The sequence below is a fragment of the Trachypithecus francoisi genome, unplaced genomic scaffold (assembly GCF_009764315.1).
Source record: "Trachypithecus francoisi isolate TF-2019V2 unplaced genomic scaffold, Tfra_2.0 Lachesis_group0, whole genome shotgun sequence".
NCBI lineage: Eukaryota > Metazoa > Chordata > Mammalia > Primates > Cercopithecidae > Trachypithecus > Trachypithecus francoisi.
Window position 1 is genome coordinate 23,180,538 of NW_022681453.1, and position 27,444 is coordinate 23,207,981.

The 27,444-nt window shown below is 41.2% G+C and overlaps 1 protein-coding gene and 1 long non-coding RNA gene across 3 annotated transcripts in view; one reads left to right on the forward strand and one right to left on the reverse strand.

Moving 5' to 3' along the window:
- CACNA2D3 (calcium voltage-gated channel auxiliary subunit alpha2delta 3) overlaps positions 1–2,212 on the forward strand; it is a 967,057-nt gene extending 964,845 nt beyond the window's left edge. The window contains exons 35-37 of one of the 2 annotated variants that reach the window (XM_033210152.1): positions 1,116–1,228; positions 1,448–1,530; positions 1,794–1,943. In XM_033210152.1, the coding sequence (XP_033066043.1) occupies positions 1,116–1,228; positions 1,448–1,530; positions 1,794–1,886 (289 nt within the window). In that variant the 3' untranslated portion in view covers positions 1,887–1,943. Of the gene's footprint in view, positions 1–1,115; positions 1,229–1,447; positions 1,531–1,793 lie in introns of both variants that reach the window. The other variant, XM_033210151.1, reaches the window with a different exon arrangement.
- The window catches only part of LOC117083016, a 100,877-nt gene continuing 74,601 nt past the window's right edge, over positions 1,169–27,444 (reverse strand). The window contains exon 3 of the long non-coding RNA XR_004436900.1: positions 1,169–1,296. This is a non-coding gene — a long non-coding RNA (uncharacterized LOC117083016). The remainder of the gene's footprint in view (positions 1,297–27,444) is intronic.

Consider the following 27,444-nt stretch of genomic DNA (forward strand, 5'->3'; position numbering starts at 1 on the left):
TGCCGTCTCAGAGGCATTCATGGATCATTCAACATAGGAGGTGACAACAGATTAAAAAAGGGGGAGTTCCTTTCCCTTCTTTATAATGTCCCATAAAGCAGGAGAACTTTTCTTCATTGCATGATTTTAGTTCACCATGGTGATATACTCAAAAGAATGGAACAAATTTATTGCGAGAAAGGCAAATGAAGATAAAACCTTTGGAGAGACTGACAATTTTGTTAATGTCCATTTCTTAAGTTAAAATCTATTCAACTGAATTTAATGAAATATTAGGAAAAGTTATGTGATAGGGGTTCTAAGCCTGGAGTTAAAATTGTTTAGCTAATCTGTTGGTTCTGGAAGAATATGAGCTTTTGATCCCTCATTTGTTCCTCCAAAGAGTCAGTAGTGTTTTGTGTTAAAGGATTATTTTATAGTGTCTTTGTCACTTCACCACGTGGGGCAGTGTGAGAAGGAGGCACTGCCAAGCTTGCTTAAATTGGACTAACTATACTGATGGATCAGAAGGTCAGAGCAGCTATACAGCCTTGGTTCTTACAGAACTTGTGCTCTGGGAAGTGTGGGACCTCGTAAATGACCAGCATTAATCTCATTCAAAACACTGTTCCTGTATACTGGGCAGACATTGTGCAAAGCAGTATAAGGAAGGCTCTAAGAAGTTCACTACCTCTTTTGCCATTGGTATGACATAGTTTCACTCTATCCTTGAGGGAAAGAGGAGAGAAAATGCCACTTAGAGAAACATCAAATGTAACTTGGGGTAATGTTTAGGCTCTGGGAGAAGGAAATTAGTCTTTGAAAGTCTCACCTCTTAAACTTTGGAAACAGGTGATTCAGCCAACTCTGACTCTTGTGTTTTGTACATACAGCATTTCAATCTTTCCAAGGTGAGTTGTATGAGCTGCATGTCATTATAGCTATTGTTTTCCTAGTGAAGCTAGGTATTTATAACTGAAGAGCCTCATGGAGAAAGGTAACATTAGTAGTAAAACAGTCTCCAAAATTTGCTTTACAAAATATGGTAGTTGCTACCACCCAGGAGAGAAGTCTTCCTCTTGACTCTTTAATTGACGGATAGTAAATGACTGTCTCACTACCTCTTGTTCCAACAGATCCTTTGTCATCCAGCAAATCCCAAGCAGCAACCTGTTCATGGTGGTGGTGGACAGCAGCTGCCTCTGTGAATCTGTGGCCCCCATCACCATGGCGCCCATTGAAATCAGGTATATCCTTTTGTGTGCAGGTCCAGTCACTACCACGGAAACCAGTAAGGGGGATCAATAGTAAGGAAACCTGGGGGAGAAATATTAGAGAAGGAAAATTACATCCTTTCCACTGTTGGAGAGAGAGAGTAGTTAAGAGAGTTGTCATTACCAAGTTTTGACCTCTGAAATGCAGAGTAGAAAAAAGCAATCCTTGGAAACATGCCTTGACTACAGTCAACATAATGAATCCCTTAAGTGTGAACGTCTAAAGGCCCAGAAGATCAGAAGGCGCCCAGAATCTTGTCATGGCTTCCATCCTGAGGTAAGTCTGAGAACTGTTCCTGTTTCCTTTTCCCATCAGAATCACCATGAGAGTCTCACACTGGTCAAAGAACTACAGCTGAAAAGTGTACTCACGAGAAAATAATCCTTTTCAGTAAACTGAGTCCGCACATCATCTAGGTCCCAGAAGACTTTGTTCTTACATTAGAGAGGGGAGAGAGGTCTGGGGAATCCACATGGTTGGAAAGTTGAAGGTGTCCTGGAGTCCATTTGCGTCTAACCAACCCCTGCCTTTCCCTGTAGGAGAATGCAAGGGAGTGTGGGGGTGCGCCGAGTCTCCGGGCCCAGACAGTCCTTCTTCTGCTCCCTCTGCTTTTGATGCTCTTCTCAAGGTGACACTGACTGAGATGTTCTCTTGGCATGCTAAATCATGGATAAACTGTGAACCAAAATATGGTGCAACATACGAGACATGAATATAGTCCAACCATCAGCATCTCATCATGATTTTAAACTGTGCGTGATATAAACTCTTAAGATATGTTGACAAAAGTTATCTTTTTACTTTGCCAGTCATGCAAATGTGAGTTTGCCACATGATAATCACCCTTCATCAGAAATGGGACCGCAAGTGATAGGCAGTGTCCCTTCTGCTTGAAACCTATTGAAACCAATTTAAAACTGTGTACTTTTTAAATAAAGTATATGAAAATCATAGTCTCCATGTTCGGATTTGATCATCACTTTATTGCTAAGAATACCAACTGAAAACAATGCATGGGGAAAAAGGTCCCCATTCTAGAAACCAGGAAATGATGGCTGTTGGCAGAGCCTTTGTTCTAAAGCAGATTCTAGGCACATATTTAACAATTGTTTAGATGCTTCACTCTCAGTTATAAAAATATTTATAGAAGTAAATCAAAATATCATCTACATGGGAAGAGTTTATTACAGAGAACCCTGAATTTTGTTGAACTAAACTTCAGTGAAAATCATAATTTGGATGCGAACACAAGCTTTCATCATATTCAAGTGGTGAATTATTTGGGAATAGAAATAAAGAAGTCATAAATCCTAGGAATTTGGTCTGAGGAGACTTGAAGGAGGAAAAGTACAATGATTATAAATTTGGCTTCTGGCTTTCCCCATAAACAAGATATGAAATTAGATCTCAAGTATTATAAGAGATGAAACTACCCAGACATGTAAGCATTTCTAAACACTGGCTCTTGACCCAAAGAAAACAGATTTCACTGGATCATGATTACTAAATAAAATGGAATAATTTCCATGCCTAGGCAGAGTAGAGAATGCCTTACTTTATAGGACAGACATCTAAAAGAAGTTATCCAGAGAATCCTACTTAAACTCTTTTTTAAAGGGGCACATTATCCTCTTGATGGTTGTTTAGAAAAACTGATGTCACTGTACTGCTTTATACTAAAAGGATTCCACAACATTGTTGTAACTTTTAAAATTACTATGCCTCCAGTGCTGTTTGTTCTCAACATAACAATACTGTAACAGGCAAACTTGCCAAACTTTCAACAGCCGTGGGGCTATGGAATTGTGACAATTGATATTATTCACTCAGTGCATGTGGTAAATGAATAAATTTATTCATTTGTTGCTCATACAAATATAAAGATATATTACATTTACACTGATATATTGATATCAGATAAGGAGCCACAATTTATTAAACTGGAATGATAAGACTCTAAACCTATAGAGTCACAAGTATAAAGACATTCTATTTATGCCTAAGGTGATGGCCAGAGGAAAATTGCGCTTAATACTAAGAAAGATGAATTTATCACAGATCTAGGTGAGTTATAGAAAAATTTAGGTGATTTTAAAAAAGAGCAAGTTAGGGGATTTATAAGAGAGAGAAATCATATTCTAATTAAATTTTAACAAAAATAACATGACATAACCTATGACTCTCCATTACAGTTCTTAAAAACTGGCAACAATAAGTCAAGTGTATTGTGATATAATGCTCATAATTTAGTGCAAATGATGCAAAATACGTGTAATATAATTGCGTATAATTCCACTCCCAGTCTCATTTTAAACGATGGAGTAACATCATTTTTGTTAAACTGTTTATGGCATAAATATAGCATCCTTGAGTCACACTGTGCCTCATGCCCTTATCAGGGATTACATTCGCGTAACTGACCCACCAGGCACCTCTGTTTGCTGTTCTCACAAGAGCTCCAAGCAACTGGACATTCTGTTTATCTACTTGGAAATTGAATAATTTTCTCCAACTTAATGTGTCCTAAGCACAACTCATGATCCCCCTCCATTAAACTTTTTTCTTCCCACTGACTCAACTCCAGCCCCAAACCTTGGGGCCACCCTATTTGCGCTTTCCCCCACAGCCCGCCTTGCATCAAGTCTCATGAGCTCTGCCCTTCAAACACCAAACCTGACCACCACTTTTCCCAGCCCTTCACTGCTGCCATCCTCTTCCCAGTCACTACCCTCTGTGCTGGGTCTCTGAAGACCTATGTCCTCATTGGTATCCTGTCTTCCACTGTCAGTGACCACCCAGTCCCACTCCACTGTTGGTTCTCCACACAACAACCAGAGTCGTTTTTCAGAAACAAATATCTGATCCTAGCCTTGCCCAGTGCAATTAGAAAAACATACACATCCCTTACTGTAGTCCACAGCAGGGGTTCTCCAAGTCTTCTGTGTGTTTGAATGACTCAGGGACCTTTCAAAAATCTCTGGGGCAGGCTGGGCATGGTGGCTCATGCCTGTAATCCCAGCACTTTGGGAAGCTGAGGTGGGCAGATCACCTGAGGTCAGGAGTTGGAGACCAGCCTGGCCAATATGGTGAAACCCTGTGTCTACTAAAAGTACAAAAATTAGCCGGGCATGGTGGCGGGTGCCTGTAATCCCAGCTACTTGAGAGGCTGAGGCGGGAGAATCGCTTGAACCTGGGAGGAGGAGGTAGCAGTGAGCCGAGATCGTGCCACTGCACTCCAGCCTGGGTGGCAGAGCGAGACTCCATCTCAAACAAACAAAAACTCTGGGGCAGAACCCAGGCATTTCAGTTTTTGTTAAAACTCCCCAGGTGATGTTAATATGAAGCCAGGTTTGCATCCACTGAGCTATGGGGCCTACAGGGCCTTGGCTCTGGACTCTTCCTCCCTTTCCCATGCCATCCTGTGCCACTCTGCCCCAGACCCGCTGTGCTCCACGGCTCTACCTCCAAGCCTTTGAAAATGCCAGCATGGTCCCCACTCAGCGCTTTTGTTCTTCCTGTGCCCTCTGCCTGGAAGGCTCTAGACCCTGGTCTTCATGCAGCTGCTCCTTCCCAACATCCACGATCCCTTCAAAAATTCCTTCCTCAGAGACCCCTGGTACAGCTGCTCTTCTCCCCTAGCCCCACTCTTCTGGTTTTACTTTTCCTTTATATCAGTATCTGGAATCATTTTATTTTCAGTTTCAACTACTGTATTCCAGCTCCGTAAGGTCAAGGACTCCTCTGTCGTTTGTGATTTCATCTCCAACTCCCAGAACAGTGCCTGGCCTATAATACAACTAAAACCACCAATAACAATGGCAAAGCTAGCACTTACTGTTTACTGTGATCTGACTCTCTGCCTGGTGCCATTTGAAGTGACTTCCTTGTTTAACTCATGGGATTTTCACAGCACACTTAGGAAGTAGATGTGATTCTGATCCTCATTATACAGATGGAGAAATGGAGGCACAAGGGGGAAAGTAATGCTCCCAAAGGTCACATGGTTGGAAAGGAGCAGAGTTGGGATTAGAAACCAGGCAATTTTGCTTCCAAGTCAAGGCACTCAACCACTTTGAATGGATGAATGAATTGCCAATAACTTTGTACTATGACATATCTGCATCTCCTACCCACTGATCTTATTGCCGTCTCTCCAAACTGCTTGGCCTCAACTCCCTGCTCTCTAATACCAGCCTGCCAACTCACCTCCCTGAGTGCGGCAGCTATTCCTGTCCTCCCACTTCCAGGCCACTGTCTGCTGCCCAGCAGCCCTCCCCTGTCTTCATTTCTCCACATAATCTCACTTAGAACACACAAGCCACAATGGCACTTTTATGGCTACCTGGGCACATGTGGGCTGCCTAGCATACCTGGGCAGACCAGTAAGCACCCTGAGACATATTCTTTCCTGAGTCGACTTCTATCCCACTGTCCCCAACAAATATTTCATAGTTTCTTCCCTCTCTTTAGGCTATTCTAGAGTATGTTGTCTTGCTAAAATTTGCAGTAGGAGATTTCTGTATGCAATATTAATATGATTGATACCAAACATATCCAAAGGTAACTTATCAGAGAACTTGTTATTAAAATGTACATTTTACCACTAATTAATGCGATGTAGTGTAATAGAGCATTATATAGCACAGTTACTAAAGTTATAGGCTGTGACATTCAATATAGTTTGTAACAGATTCAGAAGGCATCTATAGCTAATCATAGTGTAGTGACATTCTTCCTAAAATATAGAAATATTTCATATATGTATGTATATACATGTATAATTATAAAAGTCATTGTATGTATATACTAGGTAAAATTCATAAAATTATAGTAGAACAATTGCAATATTTATTGAGGGTGGAATACTAAAATGCAGCATAGACAAGACAATGCAATGATACCTCCATGTGTCCTAAAATTAAAGACTGGCCAGCTCCATGTGCCGTCCTTTTATGAGCAGTATCGAAAGGAACACAGAATTAGAATAACGTAGCACACTAAAATAGGATTGTAATGGTGTTGGTAAAAACTGCTATTTAATGTGTGAAGTAGTTTAGGATGAGGAAATGTACATTATTATTTAAATTATGAACAGTACAGCAGCACTGTAGAGGATAATAATATAGCTCTTGTTATAGGAGACTGTATAGTTTAGTAAAATATTAAAATTATAGGCAGAAAGAACACAGCTTTATTACTATCAATATTGGAGGTCATAATAATTTAACAGGCCCCTGAGGGCCATTTGCAGTGTCTGCAATTTGGAAGTTTTGCAAAGATGTCTCTAATTGGCACATATTTGCTGGAGAGTCAGCTGGAGGCATTTCTACTAATATGACTTCATCACACACATGCAGCTTCCAGTGACCAAAATTCCTGCTGGGGACTTTGCAGGCATCGTTTCCCTTAATCCAGTGGTTACAGACCTAGACAACATTGCCCCGCGGGGGTCATTTGGCAATGGCAGAAGACACATTGTAGGGGAAGGGGCAGTGCTACTGGCATCTAGTGGACAGAGGCCAGGGATGCTGCTAACATCCTACAAAGCCCAGGACAGCCCCCGACAACAAAGAATTGTTCGGCCAAATATTTCAACAGTGCCAGTGTTGAGGAACCCTACTCTAATCCTTAAGGATTATTAGGGATTTTGTCTTTACAAATTAATAGAGGCCATTAACCTTCAGGATCCCCATTGACATCTAAATTGTGGAGGTTGACTGTATCAATGTTGGGAATCTCTTCCATAGTGTAAGAGAGTAAACTACAGATTCAATAAAATAGCAATCTAGCTACATTATATCTTAAACTATTCAGGTGGCAGCCTCCTTCTTGTTATCCAGGCCTCAGCAGTTTTCCACCGAACACCCAGGAATGCTCTCTCACTGCCTGCTGTTTCATTCACACCACAGTACTCACTTGGATCTGTCATTTTCTCATTTACTGCCAGAGTCCCCTCCTCATACCCTATGTGGCAGGGACTCATCTGTGTTGACTGTTGTATCCTCAATGCTTGGAGTAACTTCCCAACTTCAGTGACACCCAGAAAGCATTAGCTGAGTGAATGAATAAACCATCCACACGATATTATTTATCAAAACCTTCTGTTTACAAGGTACTATGCAGAGCCCTTTACAACATTTCATGTAAATCTTGGGACCACTCAATCTTGGATGCACTCAGTCTCAACAAGCAAGTTACCCAAAGATACTAGGGCCGATGAGAAACAGGGCCTTACTCCACACTTTTACCCTTAACCATAACAATATGCAGCTGGGTACCATAGTCCCATCTTCTATCAGACACCAGTTCCCTCTTCTAGGTAGTAAGTCAAGATACCAATACTTTCTAGTTTAGGATGTTATACTATGCACTAATGCTAATATACTGCTAATGGCCCCAGAGCATGTGTTCTATTCACTTAGCCACCTGTCAGCTTTCCCCACATCACTTTCTTTTCATGTGACGTGCTATCATCAAGACTCAGGAATAATTCAGCAGCATTTGGACATTGTAAAGGCATATAAAATAGTAGATTATATCAATACTTGTGTTGCCTATTATTAGAAACAGCATATTGTAATATGACACGATGGCTTCATTTTTACTACATTCAAAATACAATACTTTCCACTCATATGCACATTACAGGCAATGTAGGGTTGTTTAAACCAGGGATCAGCAAATATTTTTCTTAAAAAACCAGAGTAACTGGTTTCGACTTGGTGGGCCTTATTGTCTCTGATGCAACTATTTAACTCTGCCATTACAGCTCCAAAGCAGCTATGTTCTAATAAAACTATACTTAAGGACACTGAAATTCAAATTTCATATATTTTTTGTGCCAAAACTATTATTCCTTTGAGGTTTTTTTTTTCTTTTGCAAGTATTCAAAAATGTAAACACCACTGTTATTCTGTGAGCTATAGAAAAGAGGCAGCAGGACAGATCTGATATGTGAGGCCTAATCTGTCAATCTCCTGATTTAGAATATCGCTGCTGCCAATTTTTGAAGCTCTCATAATGTGATGAGTTAGGAACATCCTTGCAACATTACAGATGTGTACACTAGAATAGTGTCAGTACTATGGATATTGGAAGTACTGTACTACAAATGTAGTACTTTAACATCACAAAAAGTAGCATTATTTCAAACGCTGAAAGTACCCTAGTATAATCTAATGACATATTCATATAATTTTTGATATAAACAACATAATTCACTATAGTGTGCTAGTGTTTCTGCTACTTGAATTGTAGGGCAAAAGGTATAGGTTGACATAATGCAGTTCAGTACAATATCTTATTTCTGTTCCCACAATTATATATAATAAAGTGAAGCATAAAATCACAGTGCTTCTGCCAGCATTGGCCACCTCAAAGCACTTACTTTCTTTAGACTATGCTGTAACGTGTGGTCCTAAACCATAGTATTGTGTGTAATATTACTGCTATATCCTACTATGGTAGGTTGTCAAAATCTTGTTATAAAAATTCTACCACAAGATCCTATACTAAACAACCCATGTTTTAATTATCCTAGCTCCAAATGGTCAGCAATAAACTAGTAAAGAGAGAGAAATATTTGAGTGGCATCTTTTAAATAAGATACTGTTGGCCAGGCGCGGTGGCTCAAGCCTGTAATCCCAGCACTTTAGGAGGCTGAGACGGGCAGATCACGAGGTCAGGAGATCGAGGCCATCCTGGCTAACACGGTGACACCCCGTCTCTACTAAAAAAATACAAAAAAAAACTAGCCAGGCGAGGTGGCGGGCGCCTGTAGTCCCAGCTACTCGGGAGGCTGAGGCAGGAGAATGGCGTGCACCCAGGAGGCGGAGCTTGCAGTGAGCTGAGATCCGGCCACTGCACTCCAGCCTGGGCGACAGAGCGAGACTCCATCTCAAAATAAATAAATAAATAAATAAATAAAATACTATCACCCATGGTGTAATATGCCCCTACTAGCCAGAGCATCAAGAAGAGTCCTAAATTATAGTCATATTGTCCTTATATTGAGAAACGATTCGCTATTGTCCTTGAGCATGCTATTTAGTTATGCCGCCACACAATCTTCAAGCTCTAGCAATCATTGCAGGGCAGAGATGGGGGCATTTGTTGAGTGCTGACTGTGGAAAGCACTTCACAATCATTATGTGACATAATTCGTCACAGTCAAAGCTGGCTCAAGCCATGAGAAGGCATGCGTTGCAGATGATAGGTCTAAGGTTCAGAGAGGTTACACAACTTGGCCAAGTCACAGAGGCGGTGATGGACAAAGCCAGAATTTGAAGCCAGCCTACTGGTCCCAGAGCATGTGTTCTATTCAGTTAGCCACCTGTCAACTTTCTCCACATCACTTTCTTTTCATGCCATGTGCTATCATCAAGACTCAGGAAACAGCAATTCCATTCAGTCATATTCAAGTGTACTGTCTATAATACTGGTCCAGATTAAGAATTCCAAATCCAAAAATCCAAACTCCAAAATCTGAAAATTTTTGAGTGGTGTCATGATGCTCAAAGGAAATCCTCATTGGAGCATTTCGGGTTTCAGATTTTTGGAATAGGGATGCTGAACTGGTAAGTATAATGTAAATATTCCAAATTTTTTTTTTTTTAAATGTGAAATCTGAAGCACTTCTGGTCCTAAGCATTTCTGACAGGGAATACTCAACCTGTACCATCATTACTAGTGTATTATTCCATATACTGTTTTAACAGATAGATCAGCAATATTGCCAATCCACAACATAGTGCCCCAATGCCACTCTATCGTCTATTTCTGCAGCAATAGCATTATTATATTCCATATACATTTTTAAACAATAACACTACCCTCCCTTGTACATAATCCTACCTTACTTCTAGTTATGAGAACAATACAGCTGCTATGCTAATGCCACCTGTAGTTTTAGTAGCAACAACAAAAGTGCAATTATGGAGCCCACTGGTCTATACTCAGTGTATATTGGATCTGAGAAACCACCTTTGTGACTGCAGTTTTACAGGGAAATAAAGAAGCATCATTACTCTTCAAAAGTAGGACTTTGGACTGAGACTTCTCCATTTTTACATGCAAATGGCCAGACACACAGGAATCTCTCAGGTTCTGTGCCATCTCTGATAGTAGAAGTAATCCTTTTGCTATACCATTCTATATGATGGTCCTATGATGTTAGCATTTGTGATGATATTACCTCTAAGCCACGTCATACTTACTTTCAAAATGGAAGCAGTTCTGTCAGTATAATAACCAGTGTGTCGTATCTATAATTTCAGCAAAAATACTAACACAACCATGCTAATACTTACATAGCAAGTATTTTCTGAAGAGAGATACTACTCAAGTATGTACTGAATTGGTACTATTCCAATATATACTGAAATGATAATGCATTTTAGTTTAGTTTCTGATTGAATACACGTAAGAGTCCCAATATTTATAATTTATAGATTTATACCAGTATTGTATGCTCTGCTGTCTGTATTTGTCATCAAACATGTTATTATTTTTTACCATAATATAGTGCAAAAAATATAATGCATATAGACAAGTGCAATAATACATGAATAGTGTGCTGTGCAGAGCCATCTACATGGTTTGCATTATTAGCAGGAATATTATTATGCTCCATTATAATATGCTTTCTCTAATACCAAGGTAAAGAGTGATGTGAACAACATTTTATTTTTATCATTTTAGACACAACAGTGATGCCATAATGAATTGAGATCTCCAAAATGGATGGCAACAATTACATTAATGGAGCTAGCTATATTGTAATTATTCATCATCTGCTTGCTGCTAGACAATATATACTAAAATATAACATACACCTTTCCTTAACTTGTAGCAATAACAACAATAGATCTGCTAATAATTTTGGTGTTATTTTAGTTCATGTTAGTATTATTTTTAGTTTTAGTGTTGTTATACTACAATATGTCATGTTCGACCTACTGCTCTAACACTGCCAAAAAGAATATAATGAATATTATATAAATGCAAAGTCTTGTTTGAGTCACAGCTTCACGACTTACTCCTTGAGTCATTTTGTCAAAATATCTGGTAGATTTAACCTTCAGTTTTCTCATCTGTATTATGGGGTTAATAACAGAACTCAGGGCAATCAGGCAAGAGAAAGAAATCAAGGGTATCCAGTTAGGAAAAGAAGAAGTCAAATTGTCCCTGTTTGCAGATGACATGATTGTGTATTTAGAAAACCCCATTGTCTCAGCCCAAAATCTCCTTAAGCTGATAAGCAACTTCAGCAAAGTCTCAGGATACAAAATTAATGTGCAAAAATCACAAGCATTCTTATACACCAGTAACAGACAAGCAGAGAGCCAAATCAGGAATGAACTTCCATTCACAATTGCTTCAAAGAGAATAAAATACCTAGGAATCCAACTTACAAGGGATGTAAAGGACCTCTTCAAGGAGAACTACAAACCACTGCTCAGTGAAATCAAAGAGGACACAAACAAATGGAAGAACATACCATGCTCATGGATAGGAAGAATCAATATCGTGAAAATGGCCATACTGCCCAAGGTATTTATAGATTCAATGCCATCCCCATCAAGCTACCAATGACTTTCTTCACAGAATTGGAAAAAACGGCTTTAAAGTTCATATGGAACCAAAAAAGAGCCCACATTGCCAAGACAATCCTAAGTCGAAAGGACAAAGCTGGAGGCGTCACGCTACCTGACTTCAAACTATACTACAAGGCTACAGTAACCAAAACAGCATGGTACTGGTACCAAAACAGAGATATAGACCAATGGAACACAACAGAGTCCTCAGAAATAATACCACACATCTACAGCCATCTGATCTTTGACAAACCTGAGAGAAACAAGAAATGGGGAAAGGATTCCCTATTCAATAAATGGTGCTGGGAAAATTGGCTAGCCATAAGTAGAAAGCTGAAACTGGATCCTTTCCTTACCCCTTATACGAAGATTAATTCAAGATGGATTAGAGACTTAAATGTTAGACCTAATACCATAAAAACCCTAGAAGAAAATCTAGGTAGTACCATTCAGGACATAGGCATGGGCAAGGACTTCATGTCTAAAACACCAAAAGCAACGGCAGCAAAAGCCAAAATTGACAAATGGGATCTCATTAAACTAAAGAGCTTCTGCACAGCAAAAGAAACTACCATCAGAGTGAACAGGCAACCTACAGAATGGGAGAAAATTTTTGCAACCTACTCATCTGACAAAGGGCTAATATCCAGAATCTACAAAGAACTCAAACAAATATACAAGAAAAAAACAAACAACCCCATCAAAAAGTGGGGAAAGGATATGAACAGACATTTCTCAAAAGAAGACATTCATACAGCCAACAGACACATGAAAAAATGCTCATCATCACTGGCCATCAGAGAAATGCAAATCAAAACCACAATGAGATACCATCTCCCACCAGTTAGAATGGCAATCATTAAGAAGTCAGGAAACAACAGGTGTTGGAGAGGATGTGGAGAAATAGGAACACTTTTACACTGTTGGTGGGATTGTAAACTAGTTCAACCATTATGGAAAACAGTATGGCAATTCCTCAAGGATCTAGAACTACATGTACCATATGACCCAGCCATCCCACTACTGGGTATATACCCAAAGGATTATAAACTATTCTACTACAAAGACACATGCACACGTATGTTTATTGCGGCACTATTCACGATAGCAAAGACTTGGAATCAACCCAAATGTACATCTGTGACAGACTGGATTAAGAAAATGTGGCACCATGGAATACTATGCAGCCATCAAAAAGGATGAGTTTGTGTCCTTTGTAGGGACATGGATGCAGCTGGAAACCATCATTCTTAGCAAACTATCACAAGAACAGAAAACCAAACACCGCATGTTCTCACTCATAGGTGGGAACTGAACAATGAGATCACGTGGACACGGGAAGGGGAACATCACACACTGGGGCCTATCATGGGGAGGGGGGAGGAGGTAGGGATTGCATTGGGGAGTTATACATGATATAAATGATGAATTGATGGGTGCTGACGAGTTGATGAGTGCAGCACACCAACATGGCATAAGTATACATATGTAACAAACCTGCATGTTATGCACATGTACCCTAGAACTTAAAGTATAATAATAAAATAAAATAAAATAAAATAAAAAATAACAGAACTCATCTCACAGTTGTTCTGAGGTTTAAATGGAACAATATATCTAAATCAGGTAGCAGTTCTAGTTGCACAAGATACCAGGATGTGGTATACAGTAAGTTCAATAATTTTTAGCTGGTACTCTTTTAATCATTTTTACTATTATTTTAATACCTCATACTCATTCTGGTAATAATATTACTACCAAATTACTTAGAAACAATATCACTAAACACAGACACACACACACATATATATCCAATTACAGGTATTTGGACCAATTTTTTAAAAACAAAGTTACTATATCCTCTTATGCTATACTGAACTCCCCTCCTCTCTTCTGCTTTAAAACTACTAAGATTGCTGTAAAGTTGGAGAACCAGTGGCTTATAACAAGTGTTCTTAACCTTTTGGGGGTCAAGAACCCCTTTGAGAATCTAAAGAAAGCTACAGCTCCCTGGAGACATGAGACACATCATACTTTGCACTAACATTTCAGGGATTTCAAGAACATTTGAAGAACCTTCTAAGAATATACATTTCTCTTTTTTTGTATAAATGTAGAGGATATGAGTACAGTTTTGTTACATGGTTATATTGCACAGTGATGAAGTCTGGGCTGTTCCATTTCTTTTTTTTTTTTTTTTTTTTGGACAGAGTTTCACTCTTGTTGTCCAGGCTGGAATGTAATGGCAAAATTTCGGCTCACTGCAATCTTCCCATCCCAGGTTCAAGCGATTCTCCTGCCTCAGCCTCCCGAGTAGCTGGGTTTACAGGCATATGCCACCGCGCCTGGCTTTTATATTTTTAGTAGAGACAGGGTTTCACCATGTTGGCCAGGTTGGTCTCAAACTCCTGACTTCAGGTGATCCACCTGCCTCGGCCTCCCAAAGTGCTAGAATGACAGGTGTGAGCCACCGCGCACGGCCTGGGCTGTTCCATTTCTAAGCCTCACCCTCGATCTACTGAATGAAACCTGTCCCTGGGCTTGCTAACAGTCTCAGTGCAGTAAGAGTTTAGTATGTAGGAGGTGGAGGGGTGATTACAATTAGAGTTGAAAAGGCAGTGGGAGGTGCGGAGGAAATACACTTCACTTACAAAGTTCTCGGTTAATTCATGACACAATTGATACTGGACAAAACATTTTGTCTCTTCATTTTATAAACTGTTGAATTCTTTAAAGCAATTATTTTTTCTTATAAGTACTCCCAAGTTGACATATAATTTCAAATTTCCCACATTTTCTTAATTTATTTAATGATGGATGATAGGTAAAAATAATGTATATATGCAAATGAATTAGGTAAAATAATATTTCTGATAATAAAGGCATGCATGCTTCCCAGATGGGTAGGTGTTTTCTCAAGACCACACAATACCAGTCGCTACTATTGACCACTAAACTGGGGCTCTACATCTGTGATCGCACAAGTTCTCACAGTGAACTTGTGACACAGACGTTGCTCCATTTCACAGATTAAAAACAAACGAAATCAAAAACAAAATTGAAGCTAAAGGGTTAAGTAACTGGAAAAGGTTGCACAGCTGGTGAGTCTGGAGCCAAGATACCTCCTCAGGTCACCTGTGCTCTTTGTGGCATAAAGTACATGCTTAAAGTTATATCATGATGATCCTCAGCTGCAGGGAGCTATGACAGAAAGCTCTTATTTCAGCAGCCAAAAAACATGCCAGGAAAGTGAAAGAATGCGAGGGAGAGAGTGAGAGAGAAGAAGGCTGGTGCATAATGTTAAAAATATACAAGATTGAATTCAAAGCAAAAGCAGCAAAATGGGCACAACTTATTAACAAAGGAAGCCATCAAAATGTCTAAAGCATAAGTATAGGGAATAAAGCAGATTATAAAGATCACAGCATGGAGAGACCTTAATTCACCTCTCTCAAAATGTGACAGGTCAGTAAGGGTGATGGGGATTAATTAACTCAATTAATAATACAGACCCAGTTAAGACATACTAAAGGCAATAATCTGCAAGTGCTCTCTTCCAGTGCCAACATGACATTTACACAACATAACCAGACGCTTCCTTTCCTTATTTGGTCATCCATCTTGTGAGGGTGCAGAGTACCTGGGATGGGCACTGAGGGGAGCCCTGGATTATTCTGCTGGGGCTGCTACAACAAAATGCTATAAACTGGGTGGCTTAAATAGTAGATGAGTTTCTCACACTTCTGGAGGCAAGAAGCTCCAGATTCAGGTCCAACAGTGTCCATTTCTGATGAGGGCTCTCTTCCTGGTTTGCAGATGGCCGCTTTCTCGCAGTGTCCTCACATGGTGGAGAGAGCAAACCACATCTAGTGTCTCTTGCTCCTGTATAAGGCCACTTTCAGCTCAGTTCTATCAGATGAGGGCTCCAAACTTCAGACCTCACTTCACTTTAATCACTTCCTTGAATGCCCAATCTCCAATACACATGGGGGTTAGGGCTTCAACATATAAATTGAAGGAGGGGCTACATTCAGTTCATAACACCTTTCATTAGCAAGAGCCATTCCTTGAGAATTCTCTTCTCTCTACACACTCAGAAACCTTCCCAAACCCCGTTCCGGAAGATCAGTTCCGTCAGTCAATATATCTGTCCTCTAGAGTGATCATGCATGTGCATCAGTGAATTGCACTTTTATCAGAGTTACTTTGATATTCATGTAGTAACAATTCAATGGTAGTCAAAATAACAGTAATAATGATAATAATGAGGAGTGGGAGGAGGTTGAAGAAACAATACTATTAAGCACAGAGCTTAATATGTGCTAAACACAGTGCTAAGTACTTAACACACATAATCATCACAAGTCTTTGAGGCAGACACTACAATTCTTTCCATTTCACAAAGGGTGCCAAGGCACACAGAGGATAAGCAAGTTGTTGGAAGTCAAAAGGCTGAACCTGTTCCAGCGGCCCTTGCTCTGAACAACTGCATCTCGTACCATACTTACACTGCCACTATTCCTTCCTGCTGAGCCAGACTAATTCCCATTTTGGACAAGAAGTACATAAATAAATGATGCCTCAATCCAACTAGCTCCTTACAAATTTGTCAATTGAAATAGTGTTGGCCGGGCGCGGTGGCTCAAGCGTGTAATCCCAGCACTTTGGGAGGCCGAGACGGGCAGATCACGAGTTCAGGAGATCAAGACCATACTGGCTAACACGGTGAAACCCCGTCTCTACTAACAATACAAAAAACTAGCCGGGCGAGGTGGCGGGCGCCTGTAGTCCCACCTACTCGGGAGGCTGAGGCAGGAGAATGGCGGGAACCCAGGAGGCGGAGCTTGCAGTGAGCTGAGATCCGGCCACTGCACTCCAGCCTGGGCGACAGAGCGAGACTCCGTCTCAAAAAAAAAAAAAAAAAAAATAGTGTTGCAGCCTTCAAAGGCCAAATGATGTTCCAGCCCGCTAGGATATGTGCATTCCATAGTTTTCTTCTTCAGAGAGTATATAATTCTTGAGGAGCCCTCTGCTCACTTATGAAGTTTACTAACTGGATCCTGAGTTGGGTACTGACTGCTTCAACTCAAGGCTGGGCTGAGTGTGTCAAGTGGAGATCTAGGAAGCTTCCATGACCTTAAAAAGAATGCTACATCTTTCCTGCTGTACAGTGAAACAGAGTCTGATTTGGGCTAGATCGATCTTTCCACCTGTCTTAGCTGTAGAGGGGAAAGGAGCTTCCTTGCTGTAGTTACTTGGGCAGCATAATTTGGGTAGATTTCTAAGTGGCTGCAAGTGTCTTTTCGTTTGCCAGGGTGGTGATGTAAAAAGGTCAAGCCAGTGATCCCCTCACACCAGGTTTGGCCAGCACAGGTGCTAATAGCCTAAGGAAGTAACACCCCAAGTATGCCTCTCAACCCTCCTTTGCGCTTAGCCACTTGTGGACTGGGATCCCGCGGCACTGCCTTTTCCACTGCTCATCCTTACAATATTAAAATCATGTACAGACTCCCTTCCGCCCTTAATCACACCCAGCTGACTAAGCCTCAACTTCTGGTTAAAGGCAGATTTTTGTTTACTCTCTGCCTCCCTCCAAGCAGCTAAACATGGTTGGAGCAAAACACACAACTAGCTCACTAGTCACATTTGAATTCATGATGGCACATCTGTTTCAAATGGGCACTACCCACGACCTGATGCTCTCACTCCACTTCCACTGTATGTCACTTTCTTAATCTCCAAAACACTTACGTTATACCTTCCCTCTCCACCTCTTCAGCTCATGACCCTATCTCTTCAGTGCATGCACTCGTAGCTTCACCAGCATCACACAGGGGTACCGCCATCTTCCCACAAAACCTACTGACCTGCCTCATCTGTACTTCCTCTCTCAGTCCCCTCCTCTGATGCCCTCAGGCAGTGTCCCTGTGCTGTCAAAGGCAGTCCTTCTCCGTGTGCCCCCTCCTGCCCCCTCTCAGCTCCTCAAGGACTTTGCTCCCAAGTTTATAGAGTTGATACCTCCCTCTCTTGCATCAGTAGTCCTTTCCCCTCTATGGGATCATTGCTGAGCACACAGGCAATCCTTAATGCTTTTATTTTAAAAGACCCTCTCTCTCGAGTCTCATCCTCTGAACATCACTCACTTTTTTCCTCCTGTCCTGCACAGTAAAACTCCTTCAGTTACTCTCCAGTGCTCCCAGATTATGCTTTCTAGTGATATTCTTTCCTAAACAGACACCAGGGTGGATTCCTTCCCCACCACAAGAGGGCTCTTCTTGAGGCCACCAGGAGCCTTCGTGAGGCCAAGTCAGATGTCTGCCCTCCCACTCTCATCTTACTGATTATCCCAACCATGAGTTCTTGAAACCCATTCTCTTAGCTCTCCTGCACCCCTGGCTCCCTCGGTTTCCTATTACCTCATGGGTGCTCCTTCTCCCTCCTAGCTGGTGATTCCTCCTCTCCCCACCTTCTTCCATCTTGGCATGCCCTAGCACTTGGTCCTGAGACCCCTTCTCTCTCCACTGCCCTCCCTTCCTAAGTCACCTACGTGCTGATGACTCCCAAGTTCACCACTGCAGCCAAACTCCTCCACTGAGCTCCAGAGTCACAGATCCTGCTGTTACTTTACTTACCCACATGCATATACTAGAGGTGTCTCAATCCTTTTTTTTTTTTTTAGATGGAGTCTTGCTTTGTTGCCCAGGCTGGAGTGCAGTGGTGTGATCTTGGCTCACTGAAACATCTGCCTCCCGCGTTCAAGCGATTCTCCTGCCTCAGCCTCCCAAGTAGCTGGGATTACAGATGCACATCACCATGCCCAGTTAATTTTTGTATTTTTAGTAGAGATGGGGTTTCATCATTTTGGTCAGGCTGGTCTTGAGCTCCTGACCTCATGATCTGCCTGCCTCAGCCTCCCAAAGTGCTAGGATTACAGGTGTGGGCCACTGCGCCCAGCCAGAGGTGTCTCAAGCTTAACACACTCCTGTTTTCTGTATTTTCTCCTCCTATCCAGCTTCTCCCTATTTTCTCATCTCAGTAAACAGCTCCACCAGCCCCAGCACCATCACCTTGTAGAATAAGCCAAATGATTATGAATCACCTTTGACTCCTCTCTTCCTCACCCCACATCCAAACTCCCAGAAAGTTCTACTGACCTCCAGAACACATTCAGAATTGTTCTGCTACATTCTAACTCCACCACTAGCCTTAGTAGAAGCCATGAGATTCCCCCCAACCCCAGCAGCCTAATCAAGGTTCTCTGGGCTGCTCTCACTGCCCCACTTTTGTCCCTGAAGTCATCTTCCTCATGAATAACAGATATGCTGTGTCACTTGGCACATCTTCCAGCTTTGTGCTTTGAAAAGAGGAAAAAAACATAAGATGGATCAATGGGTGAGTCAAAAGATGGCTGGGTATATGATAAAGAAAATTCAGTCAAATGTTAGTTGTGAATTTAGGTGATAAATATACGGGAGTTCAATTGTAAAATTATTTCAATTCTTTTGTATATTTGAAAATTTTTCATAATAAAATTCTGAGTAAACAAACTTTAAAACAAATCTTCCCATTGTACTTAAGAAAAAAAAAAAAAAATACAAGCTGTTTCCCTGGACTTTGAAAATCTGTAGGCTCTTCTCCTGCCTTCCTGTCCAACCCCCCAGCAGCCACCGCCCTTCATCTGCAGAAGGCTTCGTTCCAGCCTTCAACACGCCAGCCTTGTTCCTGCCCCAGGTCCTTGGCACTGGCTGTTCTTCTGCCTGGAACGCTCTTCCCCAGGGCCTCCTCCTAGATGGCACCTTTTGTTGTTCAGGTCTCAACTGATATGTCACCTTGTAAAGAAGCACTTTCTTGGCCGCCGAAGCTCAGTATCTCCCCGGTTTCTTCCTATCACATGACTCTATTTTATTTTCACTGGAGCACTTACCATTCCCTGCCTTTTCCTATCTTCATCATCTGTCTTTAACAATGAAAATATAAGTTCTATTAAAAGACGAAAAACAAGAGTTTGGTCTTTAATTACTCTTGTGCCCCAGTACTCACTATATGTCTGTGAATAAGTAATTATCACAACAGCTGCCACTATGAAGCAAGTATAAACATCCTCGTTTTACACAAGAAGCGTAACCTCAAACAAGGAGACTTAAACCCCAGTCTCCTTGTTTGCAAAGCAAGGATGTCAGTACCTACATCATTACTGAGAAATTCCAGGGCTTGCATTCGAAATAGTTTATTTGGTCATTTCCATTTGTTACACATTTATCATATTCCAGGCACCATGCCAACATTTAATTTAGCCTCAAAAGGTCCCTGTGAGGTTGATATTGTTCCCATTTTACTGAGGAGAAAGTTAAGGCATGTGGAGATAAAGTCCGGGGCCCAAGGTCCCAGAGCCAGTCAGCAGCAGAGCAGTGTTCATATCTTGCTGTTCGTCTTGGTAACCTCTACACTCAGCTTCCCACTGTGATCTGCTACCAAGCTCACCAAGCATGTAAGTGTGGATGCCAAGGCATACACACCATTTCCTTCTTCCCTGGTTTTATGTACACCATCTCAGGGTCCTCCACTGATTGCCTTTGCCTGGCCTGTTCATTCCTTTCTTGGAAATACTCCTTTTTTTTTTTTTTTTTTTTTTAAGACAAGGTCTTGCCCTGCCACCCAGGCTAGAGTGCCGTGGTGTGATCTCAGCTCACTGCAGCCTTGACCTGCTGGGCTCAAGTGATCCTCCCACCTCAGCCTCCCAAGTAGCTGGGACGACAGGCACATACCACCAGGCCAGGTTAATTTTGTATTTTTTGTAGAGACAGCATTTTGCCATGTTGCTCAGATTGGTTTCAAACTCCTGGGCTCAAGTGATCCTCCCGCCTCAGTCTCCTAAAGTGCTGGGATTACAGGCATGAGCCATTGCATCTCGACTCTTGCTTTAACCTGTCTATACAACACACGCCATTGGGGCTCAGCAATAGGAAACATCCAAAACACCTTCTGCAAAGTCATCAATGTTTTGTGTGAAACGAAGACTCTTTCCTAAGAGCGTTCAGGATCCAGTAAATCTGAACGTTTAGAAGGACAGCCCTGGATTAGCGTGAAGGAAAAGAAAATCTGCCAGGCCTGGAAAGAATAATGGTGACAGGAGTAAGAAGAATAGCAGGAAGTGATGTTTGTTATGTGCTTCTAATGTATCCAGGATGTCACTAAACAGTCTGACTGTGCCCAGTGGCCAATATAATGGCCCGGCAGGGTGTGAAGCAGTTAGCCTTATTTCAAAACCCAGCACCTTACTCACCTCCAACACCAGCTTTGCAGCAGGAACTCAGAGCCCTGCCCTTCCAGCCTGTGTCATCTCTCCAGTGCAGTGAATGCAGCACTGATGTTGCCTGACTATGCTAGAGAGGAAGTCCCTTGAGGTGAGGGGAAGACCCTTGCTTCCGTATTCCTGTGACTTACACAGTGGCTGGGACAGAAAGATCTTCAGGCAACCACCCACTCAAATCTATCCCTCCCCTGCCCACCTCCCCTGTCCAGCCCCTCCCTTACCATCCCCCCACCTCCTCACTGAAGGGACAGCCTCCAGTGCCATACCCCGCCCTCAGAGGTGGGAATAAATCTTTAAGTTAGATAGATGGGAATTTGAGCCCTGGCTTTGTGATTCATAAACAGTGTAGCTTTGGCTCAATTCCTTAACCTACCTGAGATACTGCTGTCTTCTCACCTATAAACAGGGTTAACAGAAGGCCTCACTACAGGATGATTGCGAAGAGTAAAGGACAGAAAGTAGGCCAAGTGTAAAGCTGGTGTCTGACACACAGGAAGCACTCGCTAACACAACCCATTATTTGCAGCCGAGGTATGGATACTATGCAATAGAAATACGTTTTACTCACAGACATCTTAGATTACCTCGTGTTCCTGTTAAAAACTTCAAAGAGTTCCCTGTGTCTAACAAATAAAGCTCAAAGTCCCCTGGGCGTGGTGGCTTACTCCTGTAATCCTAGCACTTTGGGAGGCCGAAGCAGACGGATTGCTTGAGGCCAGGAGTTTGAGACCAGCCTGGGGAACATAGCGAGACCTCTGTCTCTACCAAAAATACAAAAAATTAGCCAGGTGTGGTGATGCATGCATGTAGTCCCAGCTACTCGGGAGGCTGAGGCAGGAGAATCGCTTGAACCCGGGGCACAGAGGTTGCTGTGAGCCAAGATCGCCTTACTGTACTCCAGCCTGGGCAAAAGAGTGAAACTCTGTTTCAAAAAAAAAAAAAAAAAGCCTCAAGACCTTAGCTTGTAGCCATGTTCTGACTCATCTTACCCTCCCAGAACTCCTGCAGAACCAGCTCTCGTGCATCCCCTCCGTGTCGCCCACAGACTCCAGTTTGAGCAGCGAGGTTCTTGTCTGAGCCTCACACTGCCCCTTTCCAAATCAGCAATAAAAATTCCCAACCACATGGTAGGCATCATAAGTGGATGCAGACCATTGCCCCATGGACATGTATGAAAACCGTTTTGGTGAAAGCATGTGGCAGGAGGCCTGACAAACACCATGGAACTCTCCTAATGAACTGCAGTTTGAAACTAGGACTGCTTTTTGGTTTTAGAAAGAATGAAATTATTCCAAGGTCTGATGACGGAAAACCATCTGGTGTCGGGAGGTGATAGGTGCTGTAGAATAACAAGAATATGAAAGGACAAGGTTTTGGAAGAAAACTTCTAAACCCACCAGAATTAAAGTGCAGCCTTTGTTTGTAAACTCATAAGATTATGGGTTTGGAATTAATTTGAGTTGAATCCTTTCCAGTTACCAGTAACCTAATGCTTGGGCCCATTATGCAATCATGACTCAGTATGTCCTTCAGAATGCCACTTTCAAACACGGTAGGAATTAAAAGACAGACTTTATAAATATTTGAAATTGCCAGTTTAAGATTAATTTGATTCATTTGTTTGCTGGTTGGGTGTAACTTATGAGAGTTGGAGTTTTTCTGTAATCATATATATCACTCATGAGTCTTTTAAAGAATTCATTTAGAAAAAAATAGAGAGGAACTTGGTGAATCCACTGCTGAAAATATTATTAGTAAGTAATAATAGAGAAAGGGGGAAAAAAAAGACACAATAAAATATGGTCCTGTTGTGTCAGGTAAACTTCCCAGCCTTTTTTTTTTGAGATAGAGCCTCGTTCTGTCGCCCAGGCTAGAGTACAGTGGCACAATCTCGGCTCACTGCAACCTCCACCTCCTGGGTTCAAGTGATTCTTCTGCCTCAACCTCCCGAGTAGCCAGGACTATAGTCGCGCACCACCAAGCCCGGCTAATTTTTGTATTTTTAGTAGAGACAGGGTTCCACCATACTACCTAGGCTGGTCTCAAACTCCTGACCTCAGGTGATCCACCCACCTCAGCCTCCCAAAATGCTGGGATTATAGGCATGAGCTACCACGCCTGGCCTAAACTTTTCAGTCTAAACACCATAATTTATAGATGTAGACTGCTGTATTTAGTTATATTATTGTACCTAATTTTTGAAAATAGCTTTATTAAGATACAATTCACATACCACACAATTCACTCATTTAAAGTGTACAGTTCAATAGTTGTTGTATGTTCTCAAAAAGAAACCCCATATCCATTAGCAGTCACTCCCATTTCCCTCCTCCTCTCCACCCCCGATCCCCAGCCCTAGACAGCCACTAATCAACTTCTTGCCTCTATAGATTTGCCTGTTCTGAAATGTCTGGTATCTTTCACTTAGCATAATGTTTCCCAGGTTCATTCATGTTGAAGCATGTAACTGTACTTCTTTCCTTTTTTTATTGTTGAATAATATTCTATTGTGTGACTCAACCACATTTATCCATTTATCCCTCAGTTCATGGAAATTTGAGTTGCTGCTTTTTGACTATTATGAACAATGCTGCTATGAACATTTGTGTACAAGTTTTTGTGCAGACATGTTTTCATTTCTCTTGGACAGATGCTTAGGAATAGAATTGCAAGATCATATGGCAACACCATATTTAACATTTTGAGAAACTGCCAAACTGTTTTTCAAAGCGGCTGCACCATTTTACATTCCCACTAGCATTGTGTGAGTATTTCAATTTCTTCACATCCTTGCTGTTACTTGTTATTATCGATATCATTTTTATTATAGCCATCCTAGGAGGCATCAAGTGGCATTTTATTGTGGTTTTGATTCGCATTTCCCTAATGGCTAATGATGTTGAGCACCTTTTCATGTGCTCATTGGCCATTGTTTATTTTCTTTGGAGTAAGGTCTGTTCAGACTCACTGCCCACTTAAAAAAAAAGGGCTATTTTTCTTTTTACTGTTGAGTTGTAGCAGTTCTTTATATATCCTAGATATAAGTCCCTTCTCAGATTTAAAATTTATAAATATTTTCTCCCATTCTGTGGATTTACTTAATTTTTTAAAAATATTAAACTCTGTTGCTTCCTTCTTAGGATTTCTAGCAACTCTGTGGCTTAAATAACCCTTTAATGTTTCTCTGTGGATGTTTTCAAGAACTTCAAACCTCTGGTGTCCATAACTGAACTTCTTATCCTCCTTTCTATTTCTAGATCTACTTTCTTGTAAATCTTATCTATTCAGCCAATTGGCCAACCAAGACAGACACTAATTCCTCCTAATTCTTCTTTCTTTTCATCTCTCCCCTTCAAATAGCCTCCCATCCCCAACCCCCCCAGATTCTGTCAAACACCAAGTAGTGTTGTTTAATTTCTGCCTGCATTCATGTCTTTGAAATTGTGCATTCTGCTACATCTACTGTGAAAGTAGGTCATGTTTTCATCATCGTTCTTCCGAACTTTTTCAACAGCCTCATTCACAACTTTGTCTCCATTTGGGCCCCTTCTAAATGCAAATACAAAGATGATACTTCCGTGGCACACTATAGGCTAACAGTTACAAGTATGGGGTCTGAAGTCATACTTCCTTACTTTAAGTCTTGGCTCTACTATTTAACTTCTCTGTATCTCAATTTCCCATCTGTAAAATAAGAAATTATAATACAGGGTTGTGCGAGGATTAAATGAATTATTATATGAAAATGCTATGAACAGTGCTTTGTGCGAAATAAACATGTAAATGTGAGCTAATATTATTATAATAATTAGTCTTTTTAAAAAAAACTATGAATTAAATATTTTCCAAAGTTTTCTTTTTTTTTTTCTAACCTACAGAATAAAGTTGGAATGTTTTGCTTGGTACATAAGGCACTGTGAACCTTCCATGATTTGCAGTATGAGCTAAGAAGAAGTTACCATGACTAACAAAATCCTTAGAGCAGTTTTATATCTTCCCTTTTCAAAATGTAACACTGAGTTTAGAATTGTCAGGTCTAACTGCTTTCCAGGTACTGTTGTACTACTACCACTAGTGAACACGTGTTAATGGGTTAGAGTAGCAAGCATTTTCTATGTACTGCCACCTTAATTCTTGATTCTCTGAATTGCTATGCCCAGCTTCAGAGTTGAGAAAAATGAGAGGGTAAGCCTGTTGTCCAAGATCATACAATGAGGAAGAGGAGAACCCTGGAAATGGTCCCCAGTTCTCTTGCTTTCCAAGTCCTAAGCTCTTGGCCCTGCCTCGGGAAATTTCTGAAGAGGTGTCCACAGACAGACATTCTCAAAAGCAGTGTGGGAAAGAATTTCCAGTGCTTGTTTCATGTTTATAATTCCTGAACAGAAGAATACATCTTCCATCTGGGAAGTCTTTACACTATTATCCAGACATCTGAAAATTCCTGGGACTATTAAATTGTAAATGTAGCTTCTGAAAGTTCTTGCTTAACAGAAATATAATTCTTCTTGGGGGTAAGTGTCTTCCTTTGCTGGCTAGACTACAGTTGATTAACTCATTTGGCTGAAGTCAATGAGTCTTAGACCCAACTTTCTTCTTTTCCCAGACAGCTCCTTACATATGGTGAGGGACTAGGGGAGGGTATGAGCAGTCAGAAGAGCCGTCTTTCTCTTTGAGACGTAACTAGGTATTCAGGAATTGATGAGTAACTCAGGGCCACCATCTTCACATGCCGAGGCAGCACATTCTTAACTGTGAGCACAGGAGGTCTTCATTATCTGAAGATAATTGGTGCTGGAAAACTGCGAATTAACATGAGTCCATCAAAACTTGGGACTACATTTTCAAAATAAATGGTAAAAGACAGTTACTTGGGACTTTAACTTGAAACACAAAGCTGGCAATTATGAAAACAAGTTTATTTATTTAACAAAATACAGGGCTAGATTATAATTCTGCTGTCTTAGAAAATACACAAGAATTGAGTGTTTTTTTTTTTCCCGTTTTCTGACAAAATTTTATAACAGGAAAATTCAATTTGCCTTGAACTTTTGTGATATTGTCATAAAGTCTCTGTCTCTCCATCAGTCTCCTTCTCTCTCTCTCTGTCTCCCTCTCTCTCTCTCTTCCAAAATTATTCAAAGATTTCATAAATTTTCCTGAAGGCTTCTCTTAATCTTAACCTTTGGTATTCAAATCATTCTCCTTTAAAGCCCCAATTATATCCTCAAATCTGGTTGATTTTCTCTTTTGGTTTAACCCTAACTAATCTTCCTTGGTGCATGGCTTTGGGTATAGCTAACTTGATTCTTCAACTCTGAGGGACTCCGAGAACTACAGCGTCAAAGTTGGCAATTCAATTTTTGAATTTGCCTTGTATTTACATTGTGTTGTCTGATACATTATACAATCACCACCATGAGACAAACCAACAAAGATGTTGACCGGATGGGTTGAGACAGGAAACGGTGTTGAATGGAGAGGGCTGTGTGAGAGGGGACCATTTTAATGATTAGTATTTTAAATGTGCTATGCCTTTGCTTTCTTATGCAAACTCATACTTTTGGCACTTCTGATGTGACTCTCCCTTTAATGGCATATGGCTTTCCAAATCCCAGGCACAAAGATCCATTCTGAACTCAGGTTACCCTGAAGGCCTTCATATTACGTAGAGTTTGCTGAAATCCAAGCTTGTTTCCATGACCAACAAGGCCCAGCTGGGTTTCACAGCCCCTCTATTCTGCATCTTTATCCTCATCACATGCTTTGCCCCTTGCTCACTCTGCTGCAGCCACACTGGTCTTCTTTATTCCTTGCTAAGCCCTTTCTGGCCTCTAGACTTCCACCCTGTTTGTTCCTTCTCTCTCACTGAAACCTCTGCCTGCCAGGTTCAAGTGATTCTCTTGCCTCAGCCTCCTGAGTAGCTGGGACTGCAGGTGTGCACCACCACACCCAGCTAATTTTTATATTTTTAGTAGAGTCGGGGTTTCACCATGTTGGCCAGGATGGTCTCCATCTCCTGACCTCGTGATCCACCCCCCTTGGCCTCCCAAAGTGCTGGGATTACAGGTCTGAGCCACCGCATCTGGCCTGTTCCTTCTATCTTGAACACCTTTCCCATCATCAACTCTCATCCTTCAGGTGCAGTTCACTATCAACTTCTTGGAAGACTTCTGCTGACCGCTGCACTTCAAAAGGCAATATTCCCCTCAGTCACTCTTTTGCACACTCTTCTGCTTATCTCCTTAACAGCATTTAATAAAATAAATAGAGATCTTGTTTACT